Below are 25270 nucleotides of genomic sequence, written 5' to 3'. Positions count from 1 at the left end.
TACAAAAACTAAGTAAAATGAAAAGGTTTTTAAAAATCTAAAGCCATAAACTTGTCCCCTTCTCTTAAAAGCCTCTCCTCTTGAATTCTTCCTAAGAAAACAGAATGAGAAAGAGTAATATTTTAAGAAATAATTACTAAGGAAATAACTGTTTTTCTACAGTTCAAGACATTTCTCCTTCAAAGAGGAAGCAGTGCTCAGAGTCTTGAATATAAACCCTAAATGCTCTGTAGAGAACAAAAATAACGATTAAGAATTTTTTACTTATAGTCTTCCGTTACACCTAAGTAATTTCCTTAAATTCTCTTCACCTTTATTTCTAAAAGCAGCTCATAAGACTGTTTCCTTTGTGTGTACTACTTAATCAGTTAATGAAGAAAATGTTTCATAGAGCAGTTAACGTAATCAGAAGACACTAAAATGTCAATGTAAAACAAAAAAAGTAAGCATGAATACGTAACAATTGTCTACATGTATTTTAAGATGCATTGGTTATTTCATACCTGAAGTCTTTTTCCATCAGAGGTAATCTGAGGAATCTGATTGTGAATCCTATTTATAAAATCAGAGTAACCTTGAGAAAGAAGCCCATCCTGCGTAAGAAGCAAAGAAGAACATAAGTTTTGTAATCAGTATCTAAATCTTTCTTTTCTAAATCAATTGCAAAATATAAGATAAAGAAACTAATTCATACTTATCTCCATACTTTCAAAGTAATTATTTTCTACTGGATATTTAAAGGCAAGTTGTAAATTCAACTTTAAAGCCCATGTGACTATAATATGAAAAAGCTGACAATAAATAACTCAAAAACCATACTCTGGTATTCTAAAATGAATACAAGAGTTAATAACTCCCACATCTCCTTCAGAATACGACTCTAATATGAGAAAGCAAAGACCTTCAATGTTGAAAAACTACCTCATCTTGAAAATAACTTGGAACTATATCTCAAGAGCCCAAAACATATTAATGTAATTTGTAATGTGTAAAAAAAAAAAAAAATGTTATGTACAAACAAGATAACTATTTGGAGTACAAAACAAACCTACATGTCTAGTAATAAGGGTGGTTAAATAAGCCACAAAGTGTGCATATGAGAGACCATTAGACAGCCTTTAAAAATTGTTCATAAATAATGACATGAAATACTTATGTACCATATTTTTCTAAAAAAGATTTCCCAGATTCTAAATAGCCTGATTGCAACTACATAAAATAGTATTTACTGTAATTATAAGCAGTGAATGAAAATACACCAAACTGGTAACTATGTTTCTCTCTAGGGATTGGGATCATGACTAAATTGTATTTTTTCTTCACCATTTCACATATTTTATCCCCCAAAACATAAGCAAATTTTTTTTTAAAAGCATGAGTATATTTCAACATACAGCTTCATCCAGGACCAGGAATCTAACTTGGGATAAGTTCAGCTTTCCAGTTGACACCAAATCATCCAGTCTTCCTGGAGTGCCAACAACTATATCTACCTAAAAAATATCCAAAAAAAGCACCTTAAGAAAACTGAAGAACTATTGTAATCACCTTAGAATAGCAACCAACAATGGTCTACTTACAATGAAAACATGCATGTTGAAGTAGTCATAGTCAGCTGTAAATGTGCGAAACAGGAGTTCTAGATAATGCTGTATTATTAAACTTATACCTGCTTTGAAATTAATGCGAAGACTCTGGCAACTGATTGTAACATTTTAACCTGTTATAGACAGTCTAGTATATAAAATTTGTTTTCCAAGTGAAAAATCAAATGAATTTATAGGAACTCTGAAATTAAACCAGGACCCAAATCCCAGCTCCACCATTACCCAGCTGTGTGACCTCAAGCTACTTAATCTCTTCTAGTTTCAATTTTCTCATTTTTTAAATGGGTAACATATTCTGCTTTGCAAGACGGTTGTGATAATTAAGAGATCAGATATGTAGTGCATTTGATGCCCAGTCTGCCAGGCGCTTGATAAATTTGGTTATAATTAATAATGAAGATGACCTAATCCAGGAAAAACAGCAATAATGACTACTTGTCAAGTGCTTATAATGAACATGTGCTGTGCTAACCTTTTACAGGTATTATATCATTTCATGTTACCGCTAAGGAAAACACTACTATTATTAGTCCTGTTTTTAAATGAGGAGACTGAAGTTTAGAATTCTAAAGTCATAAGAACTTAGATGATACAGCTAGTAACTGGGATTCAAACTCAAAGTCCAAACATGAGAAAAGGTCTAATTCAAGTAAGAACAAGTTTTATTTAGCTTTTTATTATAAAAATTTTAAGACATCTACAAAGAGAATAGGAGCCGCCAATGCCAGGACACCCGATTAACCACATTTTCCATTTTCACACACACACCTTTTAATCAAGTCCATGGTATAGTGATTAGGAACATAGGCTTTGAAGTAAGTTCCACCTATGAGTTGTAAGATCTGGGGCAAATTACTTAATATTTGGTATAAGCCCTCTTCCTGACCTGTAAAAATGGGGAAGAGGACCATCACAAAGGGCTATTGTGGGAATTGAATGAGAAAATGTATGTAATGCACTTAGCAGGGCCTGGCCCATTTCTAGAAGGTAATCAATAAAGGATAAATATTTCTAAAGTGTGTATATGGAGGTATGTGTGTGAGCACAATAAGGTATTATATAAAATCATTCAATAAATCAGACAATTCAAAACTTCTACTCTTTATCAACAGGCATAAAAAATGACTTCTTTTTCACTTGTATTCTCCACTCTAGACTAAAACCGTAACTATCTCCTAACAAACTCATCACTATAGTCTCATTACTTCAATATCTCACCCCTTGAAAAACTGAAAAAGTACTGTGCTGAATGGACTTTTAATTTGATCCAGTAGAAGGCATTTAAACTCCCATAAAAAGTGAAAGACATTTCTGAAGCTATTGTTTCAACTATGTTGATAACTGTAAGCAAGTCTCAGTTCAATCTAGAAAATACTGTCTGAAAATAAAACCCACTCAATGTATTAAGAATGTACTATGTGCCAAGCACTGTGCTGGACACAGCAATGAATACAATACCACTCTGGTTCTGTGGGTAACGTCTCTTTACCAAAGGATTCTAACCCACTGTGCGAGTTTCCTCCCTCCTCAATTTCAGCAGGTAGTCAGCATGAAAACAGAAACTCGGTCTCTCAGGTTTAAAAACAAAAAGTCAAATTGGAAAAGCCTGAGAGAAATAGCTATATGACTTGGATAATGGCTCCAACCACTTCTTCAGGCCTAACTGCACATGTTGCATAACTGTGCAACTTTAAAAGATTAAAAAAATTACATAGTTCTATTCTCTGACTCCAAAGCTGACTTCTGCCTGTAGCATAAGACATAACACAGGGCTAAGGGTGCCAGAGGATGGTGGGAGATAACAGAAGTAGACAATGTAAGATGCAAGGAAGAGCAGAAAGAGAATATATTACATCCCCTAAGTAGAATGGAACTGAATCCTGCCAGGAAAGCTATGGAATAACACTCCCTTTACTTTGCCATTAGCTTCAGCCAGTACCAAATTTTAGATCTGCCTGGCAAAAGCAGATCGAATTCCCTAAAAGCTCCGGAGCTGGACAACGTAAGTTAAGAAACTTAATAACTTACGTGGAAAATGAATTGGGGTTTGAGGAACCAAGATAGGGAATGAACATATTAAATCTCTCTTATAACCATTAAAATATAGCAAATCAAATAAGAACATAACAAAGCTATGTTACTATCTTAGAATAGTATTAAGTACAGTAATGATTCCTTGCTCTTGATATGCCACACCAAGTCAAATCAAAACCATTCAGCCTGAAATTTCATTTGACAGCAGCACCAAGGCAACTGAGGGGAGAACATATTTGCTCACCGTAACTCAGTATCAAGCAGTTTAGATTAAATGATAAAATGTTTAGGGAAGGAAATGAAAGAGAAGTTTGTAAGGACAAAGTTACTTCATACATACAAAATATTTTATGAAGTTCTACCTGTACCTGAACTGACAGGCAGTTAAGAGTTTCCCAAACTTCTTCCCCAGTAATGAGGATCACAGTCCGAGCTTCGTCCTCGGTAACAGCACAGCCTTTAAGACTTCCCCTTACACAAATCTGAACTCATCTCCCCTCCTACTAGAACCACTGCCTTACCATCCTTCAGCCCTCCCAAGGATCACTGCCAAAACTACCTTCTCTGCAATCCACCTTATCTCTATTTCTATTCTTAACTCCAGCTGCTTCTTTTTCAATTATCCCCAGAGGAAATAACTAAATGCATGAAAATGCGAAGGAAATCCGCAGGTGCTCAAAAGATAAACCAAAAAAAATTCACATATGTTGGAATTTTGCATGAGGTGTTTGGAAGAAACTACTATGCTGTACACTTTGGGAAAAGGAAAGGCATAATTGTAAGATATTTTTGAACATACATACACTCTTTTGAACTTGTTTAATTTCAGCCTCATTTGACTTTTCTTGAAACACAGCAGAACTATATTGCCAAAATGACAACACATAGTGTTACTTTTTAAAAATTAAAAGTACAACTTACCCCATTATCCAAAACAGAGAGCTGATCCCGTGCTGCAACACCTCCAATTATCAGAAGCTCCCTGAAATAAATACCAGAATAATAACGTAGAAAAGGATTAAAGCCTGCTTTATTGTTTGTTTTTTTTCAGTTTTGGGGAGGTGGATATTACAACTGAATAACTGAGAAAGAATCTACAATGAAGGTCTGGAGAAGGAAGGAGAAAAGGCACTTCATTTCCAGGAGCTACATAAAATGTTAACGCACGGTAAAGCAACTGAGGAGAATGCGAAAGCTTGGAGCCCAGAAAACATCAGTCCTCATCTATACATCTTTCTATATTAGGATAATTCCAGGTACCCCAAACTCTGGTTTCAATCAATCTTTATAGACACATGTGGTTGTACGTGTATAAAATATATACTCTGAAAGAATATATAAATATTAATTTTTAAAAGTTGCCTCCAGGTTGATAACCAAAAACTGGGGAATGGGGTGAAAGGAGACTTACTTTTCACAGAATATCCTTTTGTGTTTGAATTTTTCTCACTCCAAATACTTCTAAAAAATATGTTTAGATTAAAAAAGATTACTTTGGGACTTCCCTGGCAGTCCAGTGGTTAAGAATCCACCTCCCAATGCAGGGGACGCGGGTTCGATCTCTGGTTTGGAAACTAAGATCCCACAAGCCGCAGGGCAACTAAGCCTGCATGCCACAACTACTGAGCACGTGGGCCACAACTAGAGAGCCCGCATGTCACAACTACAGAGCCCACGTGCCACAACTAGAGAGAAGCCCGTGCGCTGCAACAAGGAGCCTGCGCACCACAACAGAGATCCTGTGTACCACAACTAAGACCTGATGCAGCCAAAAATAAATAATAAAATATACTCTAAAAAAAAAAGCTTTATGCCAAGACAATTCTATGGGGGGAAAGAACAGTCTTTTCAACAAATGGTGCTAGAACAAATAGATATGCACGTGCAAATGAATGAAGTTAAACCTCTTCTTTAGGTCACACATAAAAATTAATACAAAATGAATCACAGACCTAAATATAAGACTTAAAACTACAAAACTCTTAGAAGAAAACGTAAGAGTAAATCTTCATGATCTTGGGTTAGGCAAAGTCCCTTACAACACCAAAAGATGAACAAACAAAAAAGCAACAGATGAAAAAATAAACTGGACTTCATCAAAATTAAAATCTTTTGTACTTCAAAGGACACTACCAAGAAAGAGAAAAAGCCCACAGAATCACAGAATGAGAGAAAATATTTGCAAATTATATATAATTAATCATAATACTACATGTATATATCTTACAACTCAACAATAAAAAGACAAATAACCCAATTGAAAAATGGGCAAAGAATCTGAACAGACTTTATAAATGGCCAGTAAGCACATGAAAAGATGTTCAACACGATTAGCTATTAGGGAAATACAAACCCAAACCACAATAAGACACCACTTCACACCCATTAGGAGGGCTATAACTGTAAGGACAGATAATAAAGTGAGGATGTGGAGAAACTGGAACCCTCACACTTTACTAGTAGAAATGTAAAATAGTGTTGTCACTTTGGAAAACAGTTGCGTGGTTCCTGAAGATGTTAAACGTGAAGCTACTATATGATCCAGCAATTCCACTCCTGGATGTATATTCAGGAGAAACGGAAATGTATGTCCACACAAAAGTCTATACACTAATGTTCACAGCACAGTAGCCAAAAAGTGGAAACAACCCAAACATCCATCGACTAATGAGTGGACTAATAAATATGTGGTAAATGTATACAATGGAATACTTTTGGGCAATAAAAAGGAACTAAGTACTGACACATGCTACAACACTGATGAACTTGAAAAACATGATGGTAAATGAGAGAAGCCAGTCATGAAACAGCACACATTGTCCAGTTCCATTTATATAAAATGTCCAAAACAGGCAATTCTATATATGGAAAAGAGATCAGTGGCTGCCCAGGGATAGGAAGGTGTGAGGGAAATGGGAGTGACTGCTAAAAGGTAGTGTTTCTTCTGAGGGTGATGAAGACGTTCCAAAATTGGTTTTGGTGGTCGCGCAATTCTGTGAACGTAATAAAAACTAAAACAACCTGTACACTTTAAAGAGTGAATCGTATATGTGCATTATATCTCACTATAGCTATTCATGAAAAGATTGTCTCCTTTTTAGAAATAGCAGACAAAATTACTTCCTGAGGCAGCCAGACAACTTTCAATCAGAAGTAGCTATCAACTATCTTCATCGATTAATTTTACTCTTATTTAATCAGTCATTTAAAAAATACCATAAAATACTGGGAAAGTGGATGATGTTGACACTGAGTCTCATAAATTCTATGACTGATGAAAAGAAACAGCTTCATGGTTGCCTACTGTCATCTTAAGCGATTTATAGTGTTTAAAGAAAAAAAAAAGCTTTCTAGTCTGTGAATGTCCATTACCTTGGCATAGTCCTTCACCACCTACCGCTAGAGCCACGTTGCCTAAATCCGGTAACACCAGATGCCAGACTGGCTACTTAAGAATCACCTGGAAGAGGTGGCATTCTTCCTTAAAAAACAAAGAGTTCCAATTCCTATTCCCTGGAAAAACTGATTCAGTATATACAGAAGAGGGACCAATAAATCTGTATTTTTAAATAAGGTCCCTTAGTTCCCAGGTTTGGTAACTATGGTCCTAAATCTATCATTTCTTCTATAAAACTTTACTCTTATCCACTTTCCTAATCAGATACATTTATCTCTACAAATTTAGCAGAAAACTACACATACACATAACAATCTATGCTTGTGTGCAAAGCACTGTAGGGTTGAGGAATATAAAAGACCAGCCCCTGTCGTACGGGGTGTAAAACTGAGTTGGGACGAGTAAAGCTATGCACATTTAAAACAAGAAACGCTAACACATGACAGTGCACAGGCATTATGGGGAAGCAAACACAGCGGTATCCGAGGAGGGAGAAAGGACCGAGCTGGCACCAACACGTCAGCTTCACAGAAAGACCAGGACTTGAGCTGGGTCTTCAAAGAAGGAAAAGGCTCATTTGTGCTGAATACCGAAATGAGTAACACAATTTTACCATCTTAGCAAATAAATTGATTTTGTCATCTATCTTCCCTTTCAGGCTTTGTCCAGACGCACGTTAATCTTTACACATAATTAGAGCACAAAAATCAACTTATATTAGCGTTTTACATTCTTCCAAAAACACTCTCTTGTGAAGAGTTCTGAGTCTCTTACACTAAGAAGATGCTCTGGTGATGTACTCTTGTAGTGACCCTCCGTGTCGTATCCTTAAAGCATTTTATCACATTACTTTCGTTGTTTCTCTGCCTTCCACACTATCTCCACACTCCTGCACATAATTCTATAAAAGCAAAGATGAATTCTTGTTGTTATATCCTGATCCCTAGCCTAAGTCTTCACACATGGTAGGTATTCAAATAGTTACTGAAAGAGTGAAATGCATCAATCATCGAGACAAAATTAGGAACCATTTTACCTAAAAAGTTTTACTAAGCATAAATTTATCCCTGAATAAGTTTAACTTATGAGAAAGATCAACATTAAAAAGATGGGGGACTTCCACGGTGGCGCAGTGGTTAAGAATCTGCCTGCCAATGCAGGGGACACGGGCTCAATCCCTGGTCCAGTAACATCCCACATGCTGCGGAGCAACTAAGCCCGTGCGACACAACTACTGAGGCTGCGCTCTAGAGCCTGCGAGCCACAACTCCTGAGCCCGTGAGCCATAACTACTGAAGCCCGCATGCCTAGAGCCCATGCTCCGCCACAAGAGAAGTCGCCGCAATGAGAAGCCCGTGCACCGCAACGAAGAGTAGTCCCTGCTTGCCGTAACTAGAGAAAAGCCCGCGCACAGCAACGAAGACCCAACACAGCCGGAAAAAAAAAAACTCAGACATCAAAATAAGATTTTTAAAAATATAAATAAATAAACAGATGGGCCCACGGGACATCAATAATTCAGAGTTTCTGAAGTTAGATAGTGGTGATGGCTGCACAACCTTGTGACCATATACTAAAAACCACTGAATTGTACACTTCAAATGGTGAATTTTATGGTGTGTGAATTATATTTCAGTAAGAAAAATTAAAAGAAAAATTAATAAAAATCAAGTGTCAAATCAACTGACAGAGCAGTTTACTTATATGGTAGGGCTTTCCTAAATTAAAAGGGATTGCTACTGAGCCAGAAGGTCTCCAAAATCACTAGACTTACGGTCTCCCCGCAACGGCAGAAAGAGCCCTTGAACTAGAGGGACCAGTGTGAACGCCCACAGGGAAGATGGTCACCACTAGGAGACAGGCTAGAAGTAACCTCGCCAAGTCAGGTTTACCAACACACTAGACAGACAGAGATACATTTTCTATGCAAATGAAGTGATGAAGCTAACATTAAATGAAATGGCCCCTTTAAAGAATTAATTTTTACTCTGATACAGTTTTGCAAACCATGACACTTTATACAAGAGACACAGGAAAAATCTCAATTTACTTTTTTTTTTTTTTTAAGGATATTTATTTATTTATTTTTGGCTGCGTTGGGTCTTCATTGCTGCGCGCGGGCTTTCTCTAGTTGCGGCAAGTGGGGGGCTGCTCTTCATTGTGGTGCGCAGGCTTCTCATGGCGGTGGTCTCTCTTGTTGCAGAGCACGGGCTCTAGGCACGCGGGCTTCAGTAGCTGTGGCACACGGGCTCAGGAGCTGTGGCTCGCAGGCTCTAGAGCGCAGCCTCAGGAGTTGTGGCACACGGGCTTACCTGCTCTGTGGCATGTGGGATCTTCCCAGACCAGGGCTCGAACCCGTGTCCCCTGCATTGGCAGGCGGATTCTTAACCACTGCACCACCAGGGAAGTCCCTCAATTTACTTTTTTTAATAGAACTCTTCTCACTTAAACAGGAGTTTTATATAGAAACTAATTGCTACTATATGTCACAGTTAAATATATTTACACACTCATACACATGCATATGTACACACTCTGAATTTCTAACTCATTTTTTTTCCTACTTTACTCTTCTTCTGAAACACCTCAGACCTAAGGACAATAGGCATTTGAGCACAAAGGGAGGCTTTACCTTAATTTAGGATTATCGACATATTTCTTAAACTGCTTGACGTTATTCAAAGTTTGTTCAGCCAACTCTCGGGAAGGTTCGACAATGAGAGCTTTTGGAGCATTGGGGAGAAACTTCGCTTGTGCCACCTGAGCGTTACCTTAAGAAAATAAAGAAGATTAGAATACATTCAGATCACACCTCATATACCTTTATCGGTAAAACACGAGCACAAATACTCCAGTATCAAAATTTTAAATAACAATTGCCCAGTGGTATAGGTGATAGTCAAACTAAACAAAATAAAGATTCTTAAAATGAACTACAGATCCTTTAAATCTACTTGCAGTAATTTTAATTGATTATATGCTTTGTGATAAATTAAATGAGCTGTGAAATGCACTTTCTTTAAATAACTGGAAGCAGATTAAGCAGCACAATGCGGTGAGAGTGTGCGCTTTGGAGTCAGACTGCTTGGATTTGAATTCAGTTCCACCACTTATTTGTCCTGTGACCTTGGGCAAGTGACCTCAAGTCCCTACTCCTCAAGTTCTTTGTCTATAAAACTACCTTACAGGGTTGTTATGCAAACTAAATAATGCAGGTGAAACACTTAACACAGTGCCATGGCGCTTAATAAGCACACGCATTATAAATGCAACATACCACCATCACCACGGTCAGCTTCCCCAAAATGCGTGAACTGAAACCAAATACTTGGAGTTTATGAATTAGGTTTTGAAACTGAATTTTACTGACATGTTCAATAAAGATGCATGACTAAACAGGCAAGGGGAGTATCTGTACCTCACTACAACAAGCCTTACTTACTGGAGTTTTCAATACCCCATTCTTGGAATCTTTACCCTCTCAGGTGCTATACCTGTGTGCTGTGATTTGACAGTGAAACTATCCGGTGCCTTGGAAAGGGCAACAAAACCATCTTTTGGTGGAAACTTAAATTCTTCTTCCCCGAAGTTGAATTTTAGTTCAGCATTCTAGCATTGAATAAAGGAGAAAATGAAAATGCTTAACCTAAGAGCAAACTAACCAATATGAAATAAGGAAGATCAAAGTAGCTTATAATCACAGCAAAATGTCTCTAATTACCTTCAAAACACAGGCAGGAAAGAGGCCTTGGTTCTTCATATGTGGTGGTATTTCAAATGCCAGGCCAAGGTCTTTTCCTTTAAAAAAAAAGAGAGAGAGAAATTGAATTAAAACTACCAGAAAAGAACGTCCACGTGCTCACACCACCAAATCTAGCAGCCGAGGCACATTCACACGCCCCCTCCTGTTACTGCAGATTAACTGTGCTAATACCAACCTCTTCACTTTTTTACTTTACTCCCGAAATTGTCCCCTCTCCCCCTCTACAATTTTAATTATTCCCTTCCTACGGGATTGCTTCCAGTAGACACTTGAATTAGACAAACCTCCCTGAGCTCAGAACTTCCTCCATCTGTCCTTTATTTTTTCTTCTCCTTTTTGTAGTAAAACTGCCTGATTTCCATGTTGACTGTGTCCACCTCATTTCACTCCATTCTCTGTTGAACTGATTCCCAATCAGGCTCCCCCTGCACACCCCTCGTTCCACCACAACAGCTCTTTGTCACGCTCATTAATGATCTCCACTTGCCAAACAGAGTAGTTCTCATTGCTCATCCTTCTAGGCTAGACCCGTCATCAGCACTGGACACAATCTGTCCCTTCCCTCCTCCTTCAAAAGCTTTCTTTACCTGAACTGCACGACCTCAACCTCTTTTGGCTTTCCTCCTCATTCACTTCTGCTGGAGTCTCCTCAACTTGCCAACTTCTAACCACAAGAATACCCTGGGCCTCAGATCTCTCCTCTTCATTACCTACTCTCATTCCCTAGGTGATCTCATCCAGACCTATGACTGGATCATATATAAGCCAATAACTCTCAAAGATGTATCAATATCTCCAATTCTGATCCCTCCCCTGAACACTTAACTGTACATTTAACTACTTACTTGATTTCATCACTCAGATGTCTAATAAGTATCTCAAACTTAACTTGCCCCAAACAGAACTCTTAGCATCCAACTGGTTCCCTACCTATTGTCATCACCCAGTGTTTTCAACAAAGCAGCCACCACAGTGATTGTACTGTTAAACTGTTAAAGACAGACGATGCCAATTATCTACTCAAAACCTAATGGCTTCCAATCTCAGTCAAAATAAAAAGTTTGTATCATAGCCTATAAGGTCCTATATGGCCTGGCCTCACCACCTCACTGACCCAAGATTCTACGACCCTCCCCCATGCTCAGTGTTTTCCAGACCCACTGGCCTCCTCACTGTTTAAATACCCCAAGCACGCTTTCATCTCAGGACCTTTGCAATTACTGGTCTCTCTGCCTGAAATACTCTTCCAAGATATTTCTACTCAAATGTCACCTTCTCAGAGAAGCCTTCTCTGACCCCCCAGAATGCTCTCCAGCCCCTTACCCGGATTTATACGCTCCCTCAGTGCACTGTTCCCACCTAACACATATATTGTCTGTCTCTCCCTATCAGTAGCTAAGCCCCACAAAAGTGTACGTAAATTTATCCAGTCCATTTTCTGCTGTGTCTCCAGCACCTACCAGCATGCCTGGCACACAGCAAATGCTCAATAAGTATTTGTTCAAAAGAAAGGCAGGGAGGAAGAGAAAGAAGATTGAAGATGGTAAGCAAATTTTAAAAAATCACAAGTAATGAATATCATATATACTCTCTAACAAAATGGTCCCTAGAAAGCTTACCATTTTTGGAGAATTTGACATGCCCTTTATCCATATCTAGGTAACATCCAATGGTATCATGCATAGTGAATTCCTAGAAAACCAGAAAGTCAAGTGCTGTTAATAAAAAGCAAAATTGAAAATAAGGTTAAAAGGTCAAATACAGCTGCATCCACAGTATGTGTTAGTGTTGCATAATACTTCCTTAAAATTCTAACGTAGATTTAAAAAATGCCTAGTATAGCGTATCATATATAATAGTAGAAGCATCAGACAGACTTTTTAGCATCAACATGGTATTAAGGCTCCTGCACATTACCAGAGATGTCGGCTACCAGAACAAGTGTATTTAGATTTAACATGATTCAAAATAAGAAATGAGAGCAACACAAGTATTAAAGTCAAAGCCAAAATCAAAAGAGGGTGAACACAGAAAACAAAGTAATATGCTTTGGAGGGGCTAATAAATGGCATAAAAGAAAAATATTTTTCTCATTTTGTAGCATTTCTTCACTGAAGTCCCAATCTGAACTTTCCGTGGAAAATATTCAGAAAATTCACTTGAATTTCACAATCATTTCTATACCCTCAGTCATGTCATGAGTGATCAAGTATGCAAGAAAACTTACTAACACTATGATTCAGTCATTAGTACAACTTACCTCTCCATAATTATCAAATTGTTTATTGTGAGATTTCTTTCCTGTTCCACCAAAGCCAAATCCAAACTTGTCAGTACCTAGATTTTAAAAGTGTTTTATAAATGTGGTAAGAATAAAGTTAAAAGTACCATAAAAGTTCATAAGTTGAAGATATTTTGAAGCACCTACACAGTATTGTGTGGTACATATTAATGCATACTAACTTTACTGACTTCATTCATACCCTTACCCTTATTCCTCCTGCTTTTATGATGTTATAATATCTATTTTTTGGTACTTCAAATCTTTCTTGGAACAAGGAGGGTATAGGTAAATATTATTATTTCCATGTCTCTAAATATAAACTTTGTATGCTTAAGTTTACTATTTTGCTCCCCACTAAAATAAAATGTTAAAAATTCACAAATGTAAAACAACAAATTCAGTTTATTTTAGAAACACTTACCTAGGTCTAGGGAAGCCTGCATAGAAGACCACCCAACTCTGCACAATCCTTGGTCATGACAGGATACTTCATAGTAGTGTTTCCCTGCAAGGGCAAAATACTTTGAGATTTTTATAAATTATACACTTATGATTCATTTACCATGTAGCTACTTTCCCATTGTTTCTAACAATTTGTATCTTCCAAATGAAGAATGGTAGATCTTCCTGTAACATTAAAAATCTTTTCAGATCCTCGATTCAAAGCTACTTTAAAGAAAGTTCACGTATTAATACATCACCCCAAAAGTTCAGACAAGTACAAATGTTCTTTAAATACCTTTCGTTAATCCTTTAGTAGCTCTACATCCATGCCATTCCTTTACTTCTCTGCTCTGACAACAAAGACCATCTGACCCAATTGCTGGATTTGAGAAAAACACAGAAAACCATGTCAATACAGATTACATAAATCACGCATTCTGAAATAAGGATCGTTCAGTCTCACTGATAAGATAATTCATTACTTGGTGCAATGTTCCAGGGACTGAGACTTGCTGATTCCTGAAGGATAGCAATGTCTTCCCCATGAGTAGCTGCCCTCATTCAGCCCCTGGAGGGCGGTGGCTTACGTTGAGGACTAGTCTCTCTACTGTTATCTGTTGGCTAGGACAGGATTTTACCACAACAATTCTAAAAAGGCATCAACACAGCACCTAACCTGACTTGTACTACCGCAGCTGCATCACCAACACACGTTTAGACAACTATTCTCTAGAGTCCTTTAAAGAAATGGATACTAAGGATGACGCAGCACCCACTCATCCATACTTGTTGCTCTGACTTTATGCCGAAATTAGAGCTTGAGTGAATGCTACACTAAAAGAAAAACAGAAACTCTGGCTTGTTCCCTAATCCGTGGATCCAGAAACCATAAAGGGAAAGCAGGAAAAGCCTGAACAAATAACCCTGTAGCTGTTATTTGCTAATATTAGGGCTCTAAAAGATGAAGTTCTATGTTATACATCATAGTCAGTCATAGTGCTTATTGGTGCTTTTTGGCGTTAAGTAAAGCATTTGGCTTTTGTCTGTACTGGAAACTATAACTTCCGTCCTGATTCAGGCTTGCAAATCATATTCGCCACCTGAATGTAGAAGAAATGTTTTAAAAAAGCACCTCGGCACACATTTCCCTTCACTTATAGGAAATTCAATTATTTATTCAAAGTATAAATTCTTATTCATATGGGTACATTATATAAACCTCTGAACTTTTAAAAAAGTTCTCTGACAAGGGTAAATCATAAAAATTTTTGTATTTAAAATGCTTTATGCATATATACATATATAAACTTTTACATAAATTAGATATCACATGGTAGAGAGCAGCAGCGTGGGGTTGTTTGTTTCTGTCATGATTCCTCAAGGCCCATTTACCTTTCTCTGCATCCTGATTTTCTTACTCATGGACACCTGGAGAAAATTCCTCCAAGTCAACTCTGCAGTTGCGACTTATTCTTCATAACAGCTACACAAGTCCTTGGATACACCCCAATCTTTGTTTGCCATGCTAGCAGTATCGTTTACTTTACTGGCAGTTTTTATCATTACAGATAATGTGGCATCAAACAGCTTTGAGAGTATATTCTTACATACTGGCACTTTCATTCCAATGAGCTTGACCTTCCGGGAATATATGTTTTTTCAATATTAACAGGTAACGCCAAACTCCTTTCCAGAGAGGCAGTAATTTGTAAGTCGGTTATCCCCCTTTTGGATTCTTGCCAATCAGACGGGTATAAAACAACATTCACTGTAACTTTAATTTCCATTTCCCTGCTACCTGTAAACTTGACCTTTGTGTGTTTACTGCCATTTGGATCTGGTTCTCCTGTGAACTGCCTATTCACATCCTTTGCCCATTTTCCACTGCCTGCTTATCTCTTTCTTACTAAAACAGGTGACACTTTATCTGCCATCAACACAAGAACCCCTTACCAGTTTACAAGGATTCTTTATCTTTCCTCAACATTGCATTAAAAACAAGTTTTTGAATCACAAATGTGCTGCTAAAATCTATCCACTTACCAAAAGCAGATCCTCTGTCATATGGGTTCATTTGCCATTTGTTCAGCACTAAGCAAATTAAAACAAGAAAAGTTAACCCCAAACAAACATAATTTAAAACAGTCTACAAAAAGTAAAGCAAATATTTAATATTTTATATGGTATCTTAACTCCTCTAATTCCAATATGGTTTCACACACTATTTGGAATGTACGATTAAAATTGCCGCTGTTTTTATTAAAGGCAAAACTGAAACTGAAAACTAAAACAAGCCAAAAATAATAGTCACTGGCCCATCCAGGGCAACCTCTTCTGCTCACGTGCTTCAGTGCCTTTTTATTAGATGGCACTGATCTTTGTCATAACTATGAAAGCATTAATAAAATGAAGTTCTGGTGACTTCAATCATAACGAAAATAACCCACCAACGTATCAGAATCTAATTATCACTTTATCATTATTAAAAGAAAAGCAAGTCCTTTATTTTAAATAATTCATAAGTCACAAAATCTTTTCCTCCTCACTTTTATGGGATCGGCATTTTCCTTTTCTAAAACATCTTAAGAGTCTGGATAAGCAAAGAATCACAATAGCTAAAGAGAATGCTATGTGTTTTCAAGCCCAATTTCCACCCAAGGTAGAAATCTTTTCTAGATTTTTTCTGGTCAAATGATATCTATCATCTGCTTAAACACCTGGAATGATGGAGAAGTAACGTTCTCTTGAGGGTCTCTATCCATTGTGGGCTCAATCAAGCTACTAGGAATTAAACAGTATTTTCTAGAACAATTATTCTCTCTCCAGGTCCCAACAATGATTTAACAATTATACCACCTCCCTTTTTTATTTGTTTCTCCATGTTTAAATATCTAGCTTCCTTACTCCTAATAGGACATGATTTTTGGAACTGCAACCATTCTGGTTATCCTTCTGTGGAAGCAGATAGGATCCTTCTCTTTCATCACTCTCTCTGATAAATGATGGTTTATAGTTGCTACAAATTCTGAGACTATTTTTAAACAGACTAATAGTCTAAATAGTTCATATCCATTATCTCACAATTCATTTATAAATGAGTTGATTCTACAAACTATGTAACATTGTTACTTTCAACTACTGAGAAGAAAATGTTGATATGCCAGCTCACTCCACTTAAGCCTGCAATTTTGTCACAATCCTATTTTGTATCATGAAACAAAAGTGACTTAAAATATAACAAAACCATAGATTACTCAAGATAGAATGGAATTCACAAAGCATTTAATAAAAGCAACAAAATTTAAAGATGAGAAAACTAATGTAAGATTGTTCATGGCACAGACAGGACCAGTCTCCCTGGAGATAGGACTGAAAATAAGAAACTGACTTTAAAATGTACACTTTACATTTCAGCCTCCTGGGCTCCTTCTTTCTTATGTTAAAGGAAAATGCGTGCCTCTTTTCCCTGTAGAAGGCAATATTTCCTACCACCATGGGTTTATACTCTATCAACTATTTGTAAAATCTTTCCTTAATGCCTTTGTAAAATACTGTACCAATTTATCTTCAATATTATGCATAAAGTTATCAGGCTAAGAAAAACATTAAAATAACTAAATATAATTTCTAAAATGTCAGTGTTTTCTCAAAGACAACACTGTTAGTATCTTAGGAGGGACAATCTTTCAGTGTTTATGCTCTAAATAGGATGACATTTAGGATGACATTTAGCATCCCTGGTTTCCAGGGCACCAAATGACAATACCATCCCCCGGATATTGACAATAAAAATGCACACTCAAATTTCACATCTGGGGCTTCCCTGGTGGTGCAGTGGTTAAGAATCCGCCTGCCAATGCAGGGGACACAGGTTCAAGCCCTGGTCTGGGAAGATCCCACATGCAATGGAGCAACTAACCCCTTGAGCCACAACTACTGAGCCTGCGTACCTAGAGCTCATGCTCCGCAACAAGAGAAGCCACCGCAGTGAGAAGCCCATGCACTGCAACAAAAGAGTAGCTCGCCCCACCTAGAGGAAGCGCGCACACAGCAACGAAGACCCAACGGAGCCAAAAATAAATAAATAAAATTAATTTATTAAAAAAAAACTTCACATCTGTAAATGCAAGGAATGAGAATTACTAATTTATACAAAAGGAAATTAATAATATGCAAAAATTACCTGAAGCACCAGTTTTAATTGTCGCTTTTCCTTTTTTGCCTTCTTGTTGGTCTTTCAGAGTTTCATAAACTATCTGGATAACTGGAATACTGAAAGCCTAGCAAATAAACAAGAGTTCTCTATATTAGCATTCAGATATCAGTGACAGTTCAATAATCAATATAAATTACAAAAATCATGCACGCACCTTAAATGATGACACACATTCCTGAGCACTGCTCCAATTTGCCCAAACCCAAAATACCAGTAAGATAACAAGAGTTGACTGAATGAAGGAAATAAGAACCAGCTGATAGCCCAAAACAATAAACAATCGGGACCCACAGAATGAACTAAACTAAAAAGGGTAAATATTATTCTGACAAACCGTTTCTCTAGTCTAGGCCAGCAAGAGGTCAACCTCTATTTGCAACTTCTTTATTACTAGAGCCACTGCATTAAAATTCAGAAGTGAGTATAAATACTAAAGATACTGTAACTCTTCCTCCAAGACCAGTTTTGTATTCTTAAAGCCATACTCTTATCAATCTTATTTCAGAATGAGCTGGCCACAAAAATATTGTTCTCTGTGGCAAGCAACCACTTTTTACATTTTGGAAGGAGGGTACTTGATTAATACTTCAAAGTAAAAACCACTGTTCTAAGTTGCTTTAAAAATCAACTCTTACCGGCTTCCCTGGTGGTGCAGTGCTTAAGAATCCGCCTGCCAATGCAGGGGACACAGGTTCGAGCCTTGGTCCAGGAAGATCCCACATGCTGTAGAGCAACTAAGCCCATGAGCCACAACTACTGAGCCTGCGCTCTACAGCCCGCGAGCCACAACTACTAAGCCCGCGTGCCACAACGACTGAAGCCCGCGTACCTAGAACCCGTGCTCCGCAACAAGAGAAGCCACTGCAATGAGCAGCCCGTGCACCACAACAAAGAGTAGCCCCCACTCACTGCAACTAGAGAAAGCCCACGTGCAGCAACGAAAACCCAAAGTGGCCAAAAATAAATAAAATAAATTCATGAAAAATAAAATCAACTCTTAAAAAGTAAGTCAATTTAAGTTTATTACTTACACCAGTTTTTCCACTTCCTGTTTCTGCAGCCTAAACGAAAAAGAAAAAAAAAGTTTAAGTTGTCAGTTAAGGAAATCAAATTCATGTGATACCATGTAGAAATCTTTAACAATTCACAAGCTACCTTTATTTCCACAGTGTCTCCAGATTATTAAGATTTTCTCATTCAACTTTATTGCCAATCTTGCCATTCCTCTTCCATTCCCTCAAGAATCTGTTCTCCCTTTTCTTTTCCCATTGCTACCATTCGAATCTAAACCCTTATTATTCTAACCAAGATTATTATAAAAGTATCCTAACAGTATCTCATGTCTTAGACCTACACTACAAGCTGCTATCAAAGCAGTCTTCATAAAAACACAGTTCTCACTGTGCAACACATCCCTAGTTAAACACTTCCAATGATCCACACTGCCAACAAACACCCAACTTCTTTAGCATGACACTGAAGAAAGGGCACAAGTAATCTAACCCACTGTATACTTCTCATCTTATCTCAAGTTACACTCTCCACCCCAGACACACGTATTTTATGCTACCGTTGAAGTGAATTACTCTGGGATCATACCCTGCATTCTCCTATTCACGGTTTTTGTTGATGTGCTCTCTACCTAGAGAGCATTTCTCCTTTATCTTCCCTTGTCCAAAATCTACTTCTTCCAAGCAGAGTCCTTTATGATTCCTCAAGCAGAAGGGTAACTGGACCCCACTTGAATCTTTTCATACTTTGCACCTCTCAGGCAGGTGCCACATTTTCCCTTGTGTGACATTTATCCATGTACATGTCTTACTGTGCTACTGGGTTGAAGTTTCTGAAGGGCAAAGACTGCATTTTATTCACCTTTGTGTTCCCCACAACTTCTACCTAATTACTTTGAATGCAGCATAGGTAGCTTAAATGTTTGTGAATAAATAAAATTAATTTGGTGAAAATACCATTTTTAAGCCTACGGAGTTCTTAAAGTGGGTCATAACAGCCCCAGAATTGTGTTTCCCCAGCTTCCAACGACCTCACCACATTTAAACATACCATAAGGACATCACCTCCTCCTAGGATCAGTGGGATGGACTCAGCCTGGATATCAGTTGGGAGACTAAAAGAATCATATTTTGAAGAATTTTGGTTAATTAAAAAAAAATCACCTAAGCTAATTAAGTCATGTTAAACTATAAACCTAAAAGAGAATTTTATTTGGTAAACACTACCAATCTTTTTCAGCTAAAAATATATCAACATTTAGAAAGGAAACTCTGTGATTTAAAGAATCACAGGAAAAAACTGAATTTCACTTACCCAACTGGGCCCAAAAATATTTGCTAAAAACACTAACCACTATTTAAATTGAAAAACATTGTTGTCACAGGTACATTTAAGCTTTTCAAGATGGAGGTACTTACAGCCAATCCATCTCCTCCACAGCTTGAGCAATTTCAGGCATAACACCCATCTCTGCAAACAAAAATTTATTTTAAAAACTACACACACTAAACTTAAATCATATTGCTGTTAACATTACTGTTCAATGGGGAAACAGGTTTGAAGCATAGCTCAGCTACATAGTATCAGTTGAGTATAAATTTTGGAGAAAGACTTGAGTTCAAGTTCAAGCTCTCACTAGCAATGTGACCTTGGGCAAGCTATAAACCTATTTCGTCACACAAAATGGAGCTAATATTGCTTATGTTGTAGGAATACGGGACGATTACAGATAATCATATGAATGCATCCGGCACACAGTTATCACTCAGTACATAGTATCCACCAGTGAGTGTTTCCTCTCTATGACTGGTGAAAAAATCTGCCAGAGTTGGAAAGTTCTAGACCAGTACCATGGTTGTTTCACCTAGAGATAATGTGGAAATCATGTGCCTTGACTCTTTGAGGACCATGTGAATACCCTCTGCGATCTGAGAAAAATGAATAGTCAAGTAGAGAGAGCCCACATTTACAGGCAGTCATAATCAAAACTCTGGCAAACTGAAAAGGGAGGGGCTGCTGGTGAGAACTTGGGTTAACTGGAAATGTCAGCTGAAGAACTGCTCTGTTCTTAATTGTTCACACGTTTAAGTAATTTACATCAAAGTGAATCCTAAATGAATAGATTGGGTTATTTCTGATTGGATTTTGAAATTTTATCACTTCTCAAATGAACTGTAGAGGGTATACATGGAATAGTGAGTTGTATTACTTAAATCTCCTTTCAAAATAAGTGATCTTTCTTTTAAGCCTGCATTTTTAAAATGTAGCTTTTATTATTGTTATCTTTACAAAAGTATATATTTCTATTAAAAAATGAACAACACTCAAATATACCCAAGCCCCAGAGATAACCTATTTGGAAATTTTGTATTTCTTGTAATCATTTGTGAAAAGGCATAAAATAAAACTACAATCTGGGCTTCCCCGGTGGCGCAGTGGTTGCGAGTCCGCCTGCCGATGCAGGGAACGCGGGTTCATGCCTCGATACGGGAAGATCCCACATGCTGCGGAGCGGCTGGGCCCGGGAGCCATGGCCGCTGAGCCTGCGCGTCCGGAGCCTGCGCGTCCGGAGCCTGTGCTCCGCAACGGGAGAGGCCACAACAGTGACAGGCCCGCGTACCGCAAAAAAAAAACACAAAAAGCTACAATCCACTGCAACAGTAGCTTTTTCTTTGTATCAGGTGAGAAGACACATACTAGCAATTAACAATAGATACAACACTAACATTTTGTATAGTAAACTAGTTAATATAAACATTGATGACATGGGAAAGGGTAAAAATCTTTTTCTTTGTATCAGGTGAGAAGACACATACTAGCAAGTAACAATAGATACAACACTAACATTTTGTATAGTAAACTAGTTAATATAAACACTGACGACGTGGGAAAGGGTAAAAATCTTTTTCTTTGTATCAGGTGAGAAGACACATACTAGCAATTAACAATAGATACCACACTAACATTTTGTATGGTAAACTAGTTAATATAAACATTGATGACATGGGAAAGGGTAAAAATCTTTTTCAGAAAGGCAGGCTCTCCTACCCCTAAATCTCTTCAGAAAAATCCACAGATTGCAAAACTACTCAAGATCAAAAGTTGTATATCCAAGCTGACCTTTTTAAAAATTGCCCCCATTCAAGTCTAGGTGTATTCTCTCTCCTACAACGCAAATTGCTTAAAAAAAGGGAGTGATGGTCTTCAATATGCTTCATACAGAATATTGCAAGCAGAAGCTGCTTGTGAAACTATTATATTGCAAGCAGCAACCACAGACAGCTTTCAGCAAATTCCAGGCAATTTCTTGTTCCATTCTGGTCATGTTTTCTGCAGGTTTGCTTTGAAACCATGTATTCTTTAAACAGAACATTTTTAACGCTCAGAAGAAAAATAGGAATATTCATGCTCTTTAATTCCACTTTTGTCTCTATTTCACATCACAGACTCTTCTAGTCCTTTACTCTAATATTCCTGAAATCTGTGCATGACTCCCAAAGAAGTGAACCTATAAAATGACAACCTGGAACTGCTCTACACACCTTGGCTCTGAAATCTTGTTTGAGGAGAGAGCTGGGGAAACAAAAACAGCTCCCAGTCTGAGCAGATTTCCCCTTGCCTATTATGAAATGCAACTAAAACAATCGGAAATCCTCTCTCACGACTAAAAACTTGGAATTCCTAATGTTCTAACAGGAGAAAAATGAAGAAAGTACAATACTCTGTTATATCTGAAGTCATCTTAATAGATTAACAATATTAAAAGATAGAAGGCCTAAGTTGATACATTTATTGCTGTATAACATATGTACGACTTTTAGTCTATAAGGCTTACTGCAACTTGTAAAACTGTGGATGTATAAAGGAAGGATGATAAAGGAAAAGAGAAAAACAACTGTCGGGTTAGGTAAGCCACCTAAAATTCCTGTTTGGAATAACGGAGGGCATCATCAGCAAATAAACAACGATTTTCAAAATCTGTGATGAGCTGGTGTGTACGCGGACGAAAATGCTTTCCCTTTAGCTTAGATATTCAACGTTACTGTTGATATAATAGAGCTTAACCACAAATAAATATCAGGTTTGTGCCTGGAACTTTTAGTTTTGGAAGGGCCTGAAAAAAACTAGATGCAGGATGGTCATTTCCAACTGACCCCTCCCCGCGCCCTGCTGCTTCTCGACCAGGCCAAGCCCCTATCGGGCGCGGACAGAAAAGGGTTCCTGAGCACCACTGCCACGTCAAAGAGCAAGAGGCCGGGGCTCCGAGAGCGGCCGCAGCAACGCCACCGCATCGTTCTCGCAGCCCCGGGTGTCCGGGCAGGACAGCCGAGTGAAGGGTGGCTGGAAGGAGAGAAAGAAGAGAGCGAGCACGGGGAGGCCCGGCCCGGCCAGCACCTGGAGGGAAAGGCTCTCCCTGCAACACCGAGGCGCACCGATCGGGCCTCTCGCACCGCCACTGATCAGCCCGCAGTGCGGGGACCGAGGGGACAGCTTTGGACAGCTCCCTCCTGTCCCGCGCGGCACCTGTGCGCCCCCGCCCCAAAGGCTCCCCTCCAGCCGGCCCAGGGCCGAGGCGTGCATCGGGCCGCCCGCTCCAGCCCCAGCTCCGCAGACGCACCGGAGAAAGCCGCCATCTTCGCCCAGTCCTCCGCGTCTCAGCTCGCGCTCCCTCCCTCCGAAAGGACACGCGGCGCGGTAGCGGCCGGCGCTTCCGGCCCCCTCCCCCGGCCCGAGTGTGCTGCTTTCCAAGTCCCGGCAAGGACCCAGCTCCAAAAGAACTGTTCCGACCAAAGAAGAGACCCGCCGCGGACTCCTCGGCGCGGACCCAGTTCAGCTGCCCCTTGCTTTTCCTAAGTAGCCAGGACCCGTCATCATTAGACGGACTCAGAGTTACCTTTTATGTAGAGCATGCTACGTGTCATCAGGAGCACTTTTGCACATGCAAGGAAGCAGACGTTACGTGATGAGGGTCACACAATGGCCCAGACAGCAAAACTGTGCCATCTCTCCTGCCTCGCTCAGACCCCGCAGGCTCTCAAAGATAAGCAGGGCTTTGTGGTGTGTGAATGACCTGGAGAGAACGTACCGAATTCATCGCCCAGAAAACCAGCGCTAGTGAGCGCCTGGCACCCAACAGTCATTTACTAAATACTTTTGACCGATTTCGGTCTCCCAGCCTCCCTTCCCCGGTGTTTGATGGAGTATTGATAATTTCACATTTATTTGACGTCCTTACAGTTTGACTCTTCTCTTTGCAGAAAGATAGGAAAAGTAAACGAATGTTTAATCCTGCCAACAACTCTGTCAGCTTGTATTAGCATCTTTAGACGAAGATACTAAGTTTCAGGAAAATTAAGTAACTTATCTAAAGCCATATATAGCTACTGAATGGCAGCGTGGTCTCTGAGCCACATCCGCCTAACTTCAGGGTCCATGCTGTACCTCATGTGTAGCCTGCCCCAGAATGACATGAGAAAAGTCAAACCCTCAGGCAAGATGTTTTAGGTGGACTTAGAACTACAACTTTTGGAGCCATACTCCCTGCGTTTGAATTCTAGCCCTGCCATTTGCTAGCTGTGTAACCTTGAACAAGTCTGGGCTTCAGTTTACTCATTTGTGAGATAACCATGAATAATAGTACCTATCTTGAAGGATTGGTATGAGGCTTGAATAAAATAGGTAAAGCACCTACAACAGTGCACAGCACGTGGTAACAATTTATGTGTTAGCTCTATTATTATACTATTAAATGTAATAGGATTCACCTAAAGTTCCAACAAGGACAATCACTCAGGCCTGCCTGCAGCTTCGCACCTCCAGGGGGCACCATTCACATTATAGTCTATATTCTCATTATATTTTGTATAAATTTATATGTGATACCCCCTGAGAGTTAGGCAATGTAGCAGTTCTGAATAGATGCCACATACGCCATATTTTTCCTCTCTCAAGGGACAAAGCATTTTCCAGGGGACTACTCAGAGAACTCTTGATCTCAGGAGTTTGGGAAGCAAAAGGCATGCTATGAGAAACTGTGACTAGAAGGCCTCAAGGCAGCAGGGCAGGAAAAGAGCCAGAGGGAAGAGAAGCCAGCTGTAGGAGCAGACCACTCTTCCAACAACTGTGGGGAAACCCAGGGCTGACTAGACCTGTGGAGAGTGGACTTGAAGCTCTCTTCAAAGGGAACATGCCCAGGACTTCCCTGGTGGTCCATCGGTTAAGACTCCACACTTCCAATGCAGGGGGCGCAGGTTCGATCCCTAGTCGGGATCCCACATGCCATGCAGCCAAAAAAAAAAGGGGGGGGAGAATGTGCCCAAGAAAGCTGCCTGGAGAAGCTAAATGATGCAGCAGACAGACCCCCAAAGGACCCTGTTTTATTCATACCTTTTAACCAGAGGACAGACATCACCTGCTTCATGGAAGTTGCATTTGGAGGATACCAGCAGAAGAATCTCCAAGAAACCAACAAAAAGTACCCCTGAGCTAAAAAAAATCGACCTTGGGCATTATT

At 39.0% G+C, this 25270-nt stretch overlaps 1 protein-coding gene across 2 annotated transcripts in view; it reads right to left on the bottom strand.

Moving 5' to 3' along the window:
• DDX1 (DEAD-box helicase 1) overlaps nt 1-23481 on the bottom strand; it is a 33869-nt gene extending 10388 nt beyond the window's left edge. For both annotated transcript variants that reach the window (XM_082672430.1, XM_082672431.1), the window contains exons 1-16: nt 23375-23481; nt 20175-20226; nt 19807-19870; nt 18777-18806; nt 17713-17809; nt 15573-15620; nt 13825-13908; nt 13507-13590; nt 13062-13138; nt 12421-12493; nt 10760-10836; nt 10533-10647; nt 9671-9809; nt 4563-4623; nt 1395-1493; nt 504-593 (exon numbers count right to left, since the gene is read on the bottom strand). In XM_082672430.1, coding sequence (XP_082528556.1) covers nt 504-593; nt 1395-1493; nt 4563-4623; nt 9671-9809; nt 10533-10647; nt 10760-10836; nt 12421-12493; nt 13062-13138; nt 13507-13590; nt 13825-13908; nt 15573-15620; nt 17713-17809; nt 18777-18806; nt 19807-19870; nt 20175-20226; nt 23375-23390 — 1206 coding nt within the window. In that variant the 5' untranslated portion in view covers nt 23391-23481. The remainder of the gene's footprint in view (nt 1-503; nt 594-1394; nt 1494-4562; nt 4624-9670; nt 9810-10532; nt 10648-10759; nt 10837-12420; nt 12494-13061; nt 13139-13506; nt 13591-13824; nt 13909-15572; nt 15621-17712; nt 17810-18776; nt 18807-19806; nt 19871-20174; nt 20227-23374) is intronic.
• Nucleotides 23482-25270: the final 1789 nt, after the last annotated feature.

The sequence above is a fragment of the Grampus griseus genome (assembly GCF_964374135.1).
Source record: "Grampus griseus genome assembly, chromosome: 15".
Lineage (NCBI taxonomy): Eukaryota > Metazoa > Chordata > Mammalia > Artiodactyla > Delphinidae > Grampus > Grampus griseus.
The sequence above is the reverse complement of the archived record's forward strand: the minus strand, read 5'-3'. Positions and strand labels throughout refer to the sequence as shown.